The following is a 12,218-nucleotide window of genomic DNA, read 5'->3' on the forward strand; positions in this document are numbered from 1 at the left end:
AGACCCTCCCCACCCAGACCCTCCCCACCCAGACCTCCCCCCCACCCAGACCTCCCCCCCACCCAGACGACCCCCCCTCCCAGACCCCCCCCCCACCCAGACCCCCCCCACCCAGACCCCCCCCCACCCAGACCCTCCCCACCCAGACCCTCCCCACCCAGACCCCCCCCCACCCAGACCCTCCCCACCCAGACCCTCCCCACCCAGACCTCCCCCCCACCCAGACCTCCCCCCCACCCAGACGACCCCCCCTCCCAGACCCCCCCCCCACCCAGACCCCCCCCACCCAGACCCCCCCCCACCCAGACCCTCCCCACCCAGACCCCCCCCCACCCAGACGACCCCCACCCCGACCCCTCCCCAACTCTCACCCCGAACCCTTGTCCCTACCCCCGACCTCTCACCCAAGACCCCCCCCCCACCCTGACCCTCCACGTTGTACGATAAGTGTTCCCTCATGGAAGAACGCGTTGTAGAGAAATCTGGTCGCGTGAACACCACGCGTGAAACGAGTACTCGCCGCACCGCACGCGCTGCGTGTGCTGCCCGTGTGCTGAGCGTGTGCCGCGTGTGCTGCCCATGTCCTGCGTGTGCTGCTCGTGCAGCTGCCCGTGCCGCTGGCGGTGCTCTTCCTGATGGTGCGGAGCCGCTGCAGCCAGTGCTGCAGCCAGGAGAAGGCCCCGCTGCTCGGGGAGGACATCTCCATGGACGACGACGACTCGGGGCCCGACCACGACCGACGAGGTGACCCCCCCCCCCTGACCCCCCCCCCCCCCACCCCCGCGTCACCACGCCCGCGTGGGGTTAGCGGGTCGCACGGGGATTCCGCACGCTCGTATTCGGGGCGCCCCAATCCGTGTGGGTTTGCAGTCAAAGGTCTCTCCGCACGGCTCGGAAGGGGGCAGCACGCATCTCTGCTGCCCAGGGCTAGGATGGGAAGGGAGGGGCAGTGTCCATCTCTGCTGCCCAGGGCTAGGATGGGAAGGGAGGGGCAGTGTCCATCTCTGCTGCCCAGGGCTAGGATGGGAAGAGTGGGGCAGTGCCCATCTCTGCTGCCCAGGGCTAGGATGGGAAGGGAGGGGCAGTGTCCATCTCTGCTGCCCAGGGCTAGGATGGGAAGGGAGGGGCAGTGTCCATCTCTGCTGCCCAGGGCTAGGATGGGAAGGGAGTGGCAGTGCCCGACTCTGCTGCCCAGAGGCTGCGAGGTTTCTTAGCCAGGGCACTCTTCATTGAGGTGGTGGTTCGACTCTCAGCCAGGAGTTTCTCAAGGGTAGGCCATTGTGTTCTGGCGTCATAGGCCCCGAGCACCAAACTCGTGTGTGGTTCATCAACGTTTATCGGCGTTCTTGTATTTCCATTGTGTTTTTGTTCTGTGTTTTTATCGTTTGTCGTAGGGCCTACACAGCATGGAATTCTGAACTGTTTCACTGGGCAGAACTTGTCGACAAAGATGATGTCCATCCATATATTGGGAATGCTCATTCTGCTGTTCTCTGAAGGAGTCTTGGTAAGACAACATCATCGCTATTATCGTCACTGTCATCGTATTTGTGGTCATCAATATTACCACCATCATCATCATCATCACCCTCGTCACAATCGTCCTCAAATATATCGTCAACATGGTCACTCCCACAGGCACTGTGCGCGTCGGGAGGAGTGTCACGCGATCCCTGACGCATACGCTGGAGTTAGCACGTGGTGTGTTAGCCAAGACGTGAGCATTGAGAGGGGGGGGGGGGGGGGCTCCCTTGCCTGTGTGTGTCTCTGTGCCTGTCTGTGCGTGGGGAGCGGTTGTGTAGTGGTTAGCGCCCTGCGATATGAACCCGGCGACCCGGGCTCGATTCCCGCTCACGGTCAACACCAATGACGATTATCTGAGCCGGTCCTGGGCCTCCCCTAGGTCGACTCAACCTGGTGCGGTGTGTAAACATCGCCACTGGGAAGACAAAGGCGTTCGGGCGTGGTGTTGGCCACCCACCCCCTCGTGTACCGTTCCGGCCTTCATAGGTGCTCGCTGACAACACTTGCCCCTACAGTCTGCTAAGGCTACGCGGGGGTTCTTTGTCTTTGTGTGTGCGTGCAGTCCGAGTTTGCGGGCTTTGTGCACAGCTACTCGACGCACAGCTCGGTGGGCATGCTGCCCAGCGAGGCGGCCTTCCTCAACAGCCTCTTCTGGGGCTTCATCACGCTGGGCCGCCTCGTCTCCATCCCGCTGTCGACGCGCGTGCCGCTCAGCATCCTCCTCTCCATCAACTGGGTACGGCGCATTCGACTCCCCGCAACGTGTGGCGGGAGCGGTGGCGCAGCGGTTAGCGCACTGCGCTACAAACCCCGGCGACCCGAGTTCGATTCCCGCTCGCGGGCAACGCCGGTGACGATGATCTGAACCGGTCCTGGGCCTCCCCTAGGGAGATAAAGGCGGTCGGGCGTGGTGCTGGCCACCCACCGCCTCGTGTACCTTGCTGGCCTTCATAGGTGCTCGCTACCAGCACTTGTCCCAATAGTCTGTTAGGGCTTTTGTTCGTGTCCGTGTCCCTGTGTGTGTGTGTGTCGTTATCCCAGTGCTGTATTCCGATGCTGAAAAATTCCCTGCAAGTCACTCGATTTGGATCACACAGAGGCGCAACATCGCCCCCGACAGGACAACTTTGACAGGGCCCTCCTGAGGTGGAGTCTTGAGACTGGGTTAAAGGATCACAGCGGTGACGATAAGAATAAAGCCAGACAAGGGGGATCTGCGGATTGGTCGATACGATCCGAGTTGGACGTGCGAGTGAGAATTCTGGCTGCCACAGCGAGCATGTGCAGTTGAGCAGTGAAGTGACTCAACAGTGGGGTTGTCGATACCAAGGCGAGAAGGCCTCGCGTTGTGCGAGGAAGGCTGCGGGTCGGTTCCAGTGGAGGCCGGAGCGCCAGGCGGAGTGCCCCCCCAGCTCTGCGCTCCCGCCCGCCCGTTTGCTCGCTCGCTCAGGGCTGTGGGTTTGGCCTAAGAGCCGCCACTACTTACCGATTCAAACGAAGCCGTCTGGAGCCACCGCAGCGTGAGCCAATGGCGCTCATTGTCAGCGGCCGTGTCGCAGCGCTTTGCCTCTGGCGGCAGCTACTGCAGCTGCTGCTGCGATTCGAGCGTGGTGGCCGTGAATGATGATTACCGCTCCTCGTGTGTCCCCGTCGTCCCGTCCGCGTTGGTGCCATCGCGCGGCTCGGCGGCAGAGCGAGCGGCTCGCATCCTCGTTGGGAGTGCGCGGAGGCTGACTTGGCCCAATCATCCCATTGGGATCGATATAATACGTACCACTTTGTGGGGAAGTCTAGAGCCGTTGTGCTATCGATAGACACCTGCGATGATCAGGGTTGGCTACGTGTGGTGTGAAAGAAGTTGAACATTCATACATAAGCTTGCCCTCAACAGAGGAATATGGAATTGCTGTGTGTGTCATCATGCTCGTATGCACACTGTGTGTGTGCACGTGTGTATCATGCTCGTACTCTGTGTGTCTGTCTAGACTGACTGTGTATGTGTGTGTGTAGACGGTCTGGACCACTGGACGGGTTCCGCAGGATTGGAAGGATGCCCTGGTGGTCCCCCTCTTTAAGAAGGGGGACCGCACAGACTGTAACAACTACAGGGGCATCTCACTCCTCAGTGTGCCGGGAAAGGTCCTGGCAAGGATTGTTCAACATTGCCTTGCTAGGCACGCTGAGGAGAGGCTTGCGGAGCCCCAATGCGGTTTCGGGAAAGGGCGGTCCTGCACAGATGCCAAATTTTCTGTCCGTCTGCTACAGTAGAGGTGTAGGGAATTCCAACAAGATTTAATCTCTGCTTTATTGACCTGGTCAAGGCCTATGATACCATCAGTAGGCCTGGGCTCTGGGTTGTTCTTCGTGCTTTCGGAGTCCCTGACCCTCTGCTCACGATCATTAAGGACCTTCATGATGGTGAGCGGGCCCGGGTAAAACTACGTGGCCGGGAGTCAGAGCCATTCCCTGTACACCTTGGGGTGCGACAGGGATGTCCTCTGGCTCCCACATTATTTAACATCTATTTTGACCACGTAGTTCGTGAAGCCTTCAATAGCTGTACCGGGGGAATTTCCATTTGGTACAGATATAATGGGAGGCTGATCGATGCCCAGGTGTGATCAAGGGATGGCTCCCTATTGGTCAACCACGTTATGTATGCCGATGATTTGGTAATAGCAGCTCATTCAGAGGAGGAGTTGGAGACGCTGCTGCTGAGACTGGAGCATGCTACTAAGAGGTGGGGCCTTATGATCAGCCCCACCAAAACTAAGCACCTGCCTGGGTATTTTGTATCATCGGACACTCCACCCCCACAACTCTCAATCGGTGATGGGCCAGTTGTGGAGAGAGTGGAGAGTTTCCCATACCTGGGCAGTGTGCTTATGACCGGCTCCAGTTTAACAGCAGAGGTCTCACTCCGAATCAGTCGAGCGGCAATATCTTTTCATCGGTTGCGTAACGCTGTGTGGAAGCTGCCTGGTCTGTCGCTCCACATGAAGCTTCAGGTCTTCTCGGCCACGGTTATTCCCTCCCTTCTCTACGCTTGCAAAACGTGGACCCCCCCAAATGGAGCAGCTTTGCCGGTTGGAAACATTTAGGCTGGCCTGCCTACGATCCATCCTGGGTTTAACCAGGCTAGATTGTGTGAGGAGCTCACATATCCTTGAAACATCTGGACAAGGTCCCATCGGTGAGCTCCTATGGCAGGCAAGGCTGCGTTGGCTGGGTCATGTAGCCCACATGCCCAGCCACCGCATGCCTAAACAGCTTTTGTTCGGCCGGATCGAGGGGGCTAAATGGGCACAGCACGGGCTAGAGAAGAGATGGAGTGATGTGGTACAGGAGGACGTGAAGCTGAGTGAACTTGCCGATGACTGGTACCAGTGGTGTCAAGATCGGCCTCTGTGGAGGAGGCTCGTGAAGGACGCTACTGGGCAGTTGGAGGCAGTCGCCCTCCAACAACAACGGAGGGCGGAGGAGCGACGCTCACAACAACGAGCGGAGCATCGGGTGGCTAAAGCACAGCAAGTTGGCACAGTAGGGGGCACAGGTGATGTATCAGCCAGTCATCTCAGTCAGTCGACCCGTGGCACCTGCTGGGTCTGCCCCGTGACCTCCTGCCAGCGGGCGTTCATCACTTCACGTGGGCCTCAAGGTGCACATAGCCTGGCACAAGCGCCGTGGTGACGCCACCGCCACTTCGTGGCGAATGGCGGTTGTTGTTGTTGTTGTTGTTGTTTTAGACTGTGTGTGTAGACTGTGTCAGAAACTGACTGTGCGCGTGCGTGCGTGTAGATGGGCTGCGTGGCCTCCTTCGCCGTGATGCTCACCTTCTCGCGGCACCCCATGTCGCTCTACTTCGGCACGGCCGCCTTCGGCCTCTTCCTCAGCAGCGTCTTCCCCAGCGGCCTCGCGCTCACCGAGGATAGCCTCGACTACCGCGGTGCGCACGCTCGCACGCTCGCTCACTCGCAATGGGACCAGTCCGTCCCTCCCGATTTCAGGGACATCGCTTCACACAACAACCCACCACAACAACAACCCACCACAACAACAACCCACCACAACCACAACCCACCACAACCACAACAACAAACCACCACCACAACCCACAACAACAAACAAACAACGACCAGAACAGCCGCCGTTCGCCACTTAAGTGTCAGTGACGTCGCCACGGCGCTTGTGCCAGGCTGGGTGCACTTTGAGGCACTTGCCCCAAACACTCTGTGAGAGGCTACACGGGGGCGCGTGTGCCCACTCCACGGTGCCGGGACGAGTCCGTCCTGGCTGACTTCCCCGACCCCCCTTCAAACCCGCCCCCCCTCGTCTTCGTGAGCTGGCGGCTGCAGGCGCCCAAAGTGGAAATTCCACATGCCTGTGGCGAGTGATGGTTGTACCCGTAGGATGATCAGTGCTTAGTCCTACAGTGTGGTACTTATTCTATTGGTGGAAAGCCATAAAAAACTTGACCTGCCTCCCCACCCACCCCCCCCCATCTAGGTTAACTCAGCCTTAAATGAGTACCTGGTGTGGTGAGTAAACACAAGCAGTGAGGAGACCAGGCAAAGTTCAGGCCGCGCCATCGACCTTGTGCGCCATCTGGGCCTTCGCAGGCCCTCGCAAGCAGCACCATCGCATCTGTGTGTGCGTGTTCGGCTAAGGGTGCACCTGGCCTGGCACTTGCTGCACTGACAGTAATTATTGACCATACTTCACCACGCAGGTCGGTGTGGGTTGGTGAAAAGGAGCGTCACTTAAATGTCAAACGGCCGGTGCTTCCACTACTGACGTGCCTGTGTTTGTAGGTTTGTGTGTCTGCGTCCGTGTGTGTGCGTCCGTGCGTGTGCACGTGCGTCCGTGTGCGTGTGTGTGCGTGCATGTGCGTCCGTGTGTGTGCGTCCGTGTGTGTGTGTGTGCGTGCGTGTGCACGTGCGTCCGTGTGCGTGTGTGTGCGTTCGTGTGCGTCCGTGTGTGTGCGTCCGTGTGCGTGTGTGTGCGTGCGTGTGCACGTGCGTCCGTGTGCGTGTGTGTGCGTGTGTGTGCGTCTGTGCGTGTGCGTCGGTGTACGTGCATGCGAGCACTGAACACAAATTGTAACGACGACCCGCGATTGTGTCCCCCCCCCAGGTTGCGCCACCACTCTGCTGGTCACGGGAGCGAGCGCCGGAGAGATGTTCCTTCCCGTGATCGTGGGAACGGTGAGTGAGCGCTCCCCACTTGCGCTACCCGCCCGGCCCTCTCCGCCCACGCTTGTGCCGGGCTACTGCCCGGCTGGCCCAGTGCTTCCACAGTTCCACATCAAGTTGGTGGGGGGGGGGTCCCCCCTGGGAATGCGTTGTCTGGGACGTAGTCGTTCCGTGGAACCCCCACACCGCCCGTCGTGTCCCTCCACTGCTGGATGAGGCCACTTCTCACGTCTGGGTGAACCATATTTTCACCCGCTGGTCAGCCTGCGTTGGTGGGAGCAAAGCCATTGGGAGCATAGACGTGCAGCACAACAATGGACTTTGCTGCACCGCCCCCTGCTGTCCACAATGTAGCACCGCAGCAGCAGCAGGAGCCGCCTGTAGTGACTTGCGGTCGCCCATCCGAGCACGATCCGGGCTGAACCCTGCTTGGTGACCCGAGGTGTGATGAGATCGGGCACGTTCCTGGTGACTTGGTCAGGATGTGGATCCAAACTTCTCACGCTGCAATCTCCGTTGTTAAAGCCGGGTCTGTTGCGAGCGTCGGCGATTGTCTTCCCAAATAATCGTGCGATGGGACTCGTCTCTTGTGGTGGCCCTGAGCAAAGTGGTGGAAACTCCACGTTGCTGTGGAAAGGGCTAGTGTCTATAGGATGACCACTTGACTTCCCACAATGCATTACTGATTGTATCTACCCCGGTGCGATGTCGAGCTGAGTCGACTTGAAACAAAATTGCGAGTTGAGTGCTCCAGCCACCGCAATGTCAGCAGATTGAATCGACCCTTTGTCCTTCACGCACAACTCATCTTCAAATCTAAAAGGGTTTCCCCCCCCCCCCACCACACGGTCTACACTGTACGTGTTTGCACCGACTCCGAATCTCGCTCCCCCTTGAGCCTCGAGGATTTTATTCCCCACAACTGGCAACGCTGGTCTGGCGCTCCGTGCAAAAACAGCTCCCGCTCGCTTTATTATGGTTCCACTGGGCTTCCTTCCCGCCCATAGCGTCGCTGCTTCCTGGTTTTGTGGCCGCGGTCCGAAGAACAATTGGATGCTCGGGAAAGTCGCACTTTCGCGGTTCCCATCATAGCGAGGCGCCGAGGTTGTTCCGAGCCGGCGTGGGCAGAGGCCCGTGGAGGAGGCATCGCGCACGCGGCGGGCACGAGCCGCACGCGTCGCTTGAGTTGCGCGCCAGCGTTACGCGACCGGGCGCAGGCGGCGGAGGTCCCAGCTGCTCTCTCGTGGCTGGAGCGTCGCACGCGACAACGTAACCCAACAAACGGGAGTTGTCGACAATGTGCGTTCGTATTCGGCACCCTTCACGACCTGCAGAGGCAGCCGCCGTGCGCTTGGGTTTAGACACAAACGAGTTAAACAAATGTAGCCCTCTCCCAAAACTGATGTCGTAGTTCGATTTTTGCAATCGTCCACACCTCGATACAACTGCTGCGGAGCTCGGCTCAACAACGAAAATGCCATAAGTTTTTTTCCCCCCCCACGATTTTGCCCAAGCTGCGACGTTGGGGGGAGGGTCGCACTGCGGCGGGCAGAGCTCTCCCGGCACAGCTGTGAGATTTGGGCTCGAATCCTGGTTGGGGGGAGGGGGGGGTCATCTCTGCCCATCATCATCCATCTGGCTTCAATATAAAGAGTGCCACTATGAAGAGGAGTCACCATTACATTTTAAGTGTCAATAGCTTGTAAGAAATGTACACTTAAATTCTCAGTTTTGCAGTTTTTATCACAAATAAAATTAAACAATCTACTGGTACCATGCTGAATCACAGGGCACATGGGCTGTTTGTACTTCGTAAACAAAAGTGGTGGAAATTGCACATTCATATGGCAGAGCCAGTATGTTCCTACGACGACCAAAATCGACTTCCTATGAAGTGGTTCTGATTTTATCGACCCTGTAAATCATGATGGGCTGAGCTTGCGCTGACCAAAATTTGACCTCTTGACTTTTCCATGTATGAGCTGAGTGCTGCTTTAGCAACCGCAGTGCACCGCAGACAGATGCGTAAACACTTAAACGGCAACGTTAACGCGATCCACGGTAGTGTCTCAAGATTGTAATGTGATTGGTTTATTGAAAGACTTCTTGGGCCACATTTCATTTGAAAACCAAAACGCATACAAGCGTAGCAAGCAGCAGCAGTTCACCGCAATCCTGCTAAACGAGAGCCGTGGCCGCCGCCGTGAGACGAGGCACGTTCGTTCGTAGCGCGGGCGTCACCCGGCCTGGCGCAGGGGAACCGGTGCATCATGCGCTGGGCCGCTTGTGGCCCAGAGGTCGCAAACGGGTTTTGATTCCTTACCCGTACCCGGCCGCACCAGGGTCGCAAATGGGTACCCGTACCCTACCCGTACCCTACCCGAAATGAGTGACAAACGGTTATTCACAAGTGACTCACGGCCTACCCGTACCCGTACCCGGCCGCACCAGGGTCGCAAATGGGTACCCGTACCCGTACCCTACCCGTACCCGTTCTCTACCCGTACCCTACCCGAAATGAGTGACAAACGGTTATTCACAAGTGACTCACGGCCTACCCGTACCCGTACCCGGCCGCACCAGGGTCGCAAACGGCTACCCGTACCCGTACCCGGCTGGGTACGGGTAGCTGGGTTTCGGGTAGGGTACGGGTATTGGGTACCCGGTTGCGACCTCTGTTTTGGCCCCTCGCCACAGACGCCTCGCGACGGGGGGCTGCGTTTCAGTATTGTTCAAATCGTTATGATACGGCGGCGGCTGCTGGCGTATTGAAATACGGTCGGTTATTTTCCCATAAATAACTTGTTGGTTGTTCTTTTTTATGTAAAGCTTTCGTGACTGCAAAGATTCATATTCTTGGTTCTTTCGGTAAAGTCACGTAGAAGGGAAATAATAAAATAATGTAAATATAAAACAATACAAAATTCTCACGACGGTTCGACTGCAACACAAGCAATCATCATCAGGTGTGAAATCCACAGCAAGAAAATTTGAATTTCTTTGTTGGTCTTTGTTATTTTGCTTTTAACTTGAGAACCAAATGCGTCTAGTAATCCCAAGTCCCCTGCGTGCCCGGTTTGCCTTCCTGTGTGTGTCGGCTGTGCGGCGGTGGTGGTGGCGGTGGGACTGCTGTAGCCAGTAAAGCAACAGACGCTATTGGCGGAGTGCGCTTGTTTTGCGGTGTAGAGCTGTACCACAATGTCTCGCGACGCAGACCCCGAGCCGCCTGCGAAATGATTATTTCCAACGTCTCCGTTCTGTACACTATTGTTTGGCCAGTACTGGAAAAGGAAAATAACTCGACGCAGACGATAATAATGCACGGGGAGGCACATGCATCACTTATGGGGGCATATCTGATGTCCGTGAAATAATTGTGATTTTGTTCTCGAGAGAATAGGCGATTGTCCCGTCGTGCCTAAACAACAATCAGGGCTAGATAACAAACGGGCCGAGATAAGAATCATGCCTCACTCTGCTGTGACGTGTTTGTGTATTCACGTGTTTCTATAAACGTTAAATCGAGCGATCAGGGCACCACTCGCTCATCACTGTGTGTGGCTCTGAGCCAGTGATAAAACACTCCACACTCCCATGGCAGGAGCCCTTCCCACGATGGAACTTTTCGCTCTTGACTTCCCACGATTGTGATCGCCTGACTGGAAATCTGAAGGTTGCAAAAGTTAAATCCCTTTTACAGGTTGAGTCAACAACCCATCACTATCATCGTCATCATCGTCACCAGCGTCACCATCTGAATCTGTGGTAGACAAAATGAGTAGCACTTTACAAAGTCAACATTGGTTTCGATTTAAAGCTTTCGTGACTGCAGGGATTCATCTTCTTGGTTCTTTCGGTAAAGTCACGTAGAAGGGAAATAAAAAAAAATAATTTAATATAATAAAATAAATTTATTATATCTCTTATAATGTTTTATGTTTTTTATTTTATTATTTCCCTTCTACGTGACTTTACCGAAAGAAGGCTGTAGCTCCGGCCATAGCAATGTGGAATTTCACACGATGGGTTCAGGGTTGCCAGCAGGAACGAGAGTGGCACCCCCAGCGGCCGTGTGAACAGGGATGCGCTTGAGCTCACGAGCGTGACGATCGAACGGGTCGCAGGGGAATGACTGTGAACCCTTTGTCGACGCAGATCATTGACCAGCAAGGCTACGGGATCTTCCTGCCCGCTGGGCTGATCATCTGTGTGCTGGGGCTGCTGGCCTTCCTGGGCCTTATCGCGTGCCGACGCTTCTTCACCTCGCATGATGAAGATCGCCCTCACGGTAGGCGTGACTGCGTGTCGATGCACGGGTGTGTATGTTGCGTGTATGTTGGAGGCAGTTGCCCTCCAACAACAACGGAGGGCGGAGGAGTGACGCTCACAACAACGAGCGAAGCGCCGGGTGACTATAGCACAGCAAGTTGGCACAGTAGGGGTCACAGGTGGTGCATCAGTCAGTCGTCTCGGTCATCTCGGTCAGTCGACCCGTGGCACCTGGGTCTGCCCCGTGACTTCCTGCCAGCGGGCGTTCGATACTTCACGTGGCCTCAAGGTGCACATGGCCTGGCACAAGCGTCGTGGTGACGTCACCGCCACTTAGTGGCGAATGGCGGTTGTTGTGTGTATGTTGAACGCGGGTGGAGTTTAGCGGAGGGGAGCACGGGAGGGCAATGCCCTGCCCAAACTGGACACCTTCATTAATTTATTTTGAGTAGTTTACAATCAAGATTATAAATACATGTATTATATGCATCGGCGATTCCTAATCCGAGGGACAAAGTGAATCCCTGCCATCCCCGCCAGATCTAGAAGTCAAACTCTGCCCATGATGTTGAACTTCTTTTGCACCGTATGTAGCCAAGGGGCCGTCCGTAAATGACGTCACGCGATTTAGGACGATTTTTGACCCCCCCTCCCTCGTCACACGGCGTCACAAAAAGTGAGACCCCCCCCCCCCCTCAAATGTGACGTCACAAAGCTCTGCCCCCCCCCCCCCAAAATGAAACATGCTTCAAATCGCTTTAAACTATTGTCATTGTAGTGCGTATTTAATGTGCCGCTGCACTCTGATGTTGTAGGAGAAACATTTCTTTAAAAGTCTATTTAATTAAGTAGAACGTGTTGTCTATATTTATTTAAAGTTGCGCATTTTGATGTGACGTCACATTTCTCAACCCCCCCCCCCCCTCGTCACACATCGTCACAAATGTCTGACCCTCCCCCCCACCCTAGGTGCGTGACGTCATTTATGGACGGCCCCCAACCGTGATAATCTGAGGTGCACTGTGTCATTTATGGAATATGGATTTCCCTGTGTGTGTACACACATGCCCAAACAATATAGCCATCAGAAGACTGTTGGGGCATATTGTTGTTTGCGAGCACCAATGAATGCCGACACCGCACATACAGCACTTTTCCCTCCGATCAATGAAAGGTTACTCGAGGGGTCTTTGTCTGTTTGTGCAGTGTGTGTGTGCCAGTGAAGGGTGTGCA

At 56.2% G+C, this 12,218-nt stretch overlaps 1 protein-coding gene across 2 annotated transcripts in view; it reads left to right on the forward strand.

Moving 5' to 3' along the window:
- The window catches only part of SLC60A1 (solute carrier family 60 member 1), a 38,885-nt gene that overhangs the window by 19,752 nt on the left and 6,915 nt on the right, over positions 1-12,218 (forward strand). For both annotated transcript variants that reach the window (XM_078612188.1, XM_078612187.1), the window contains exons 5-10: positions 606-744; positions 1,395-1,507; positions 2,087-2,260; positions 5,323-5,470; positions 6,658-6,728; positions 10,872-11,004. In XM_078612188.1, coding sequence (XP_078468314.1) covers positions 606-744; positions 1,395-1,507; positions 2,087-2,260; positions 5,323-5,470; positions 6,658-6,728; positions 10,872-11,004 — 778 coding nt within the window. The remainder of the gene's footprint in view (positions 1-605; positions 745-1,394; positions 1,508-2,086; positions 2,261-5,322; positions 5,471-6,657; positions 6,729-10,871; positions 11,005-12,218) is intronic.

The sequence above is a fragment of the Lampetra planeri genome, chromosome 38 (assembly GCF_965212315.1).
Source record: "Lampetra planeri chromosome 38, kcLamPlan1.2.h2, whole genome shotgun sequence".
Lineage (NCBI taxonomy): Eukaryota > Metazoa > Chordata > Hyperoartia > Petromyzontiformes > Petromyzontidae > Lampetra > Lampetra planeri.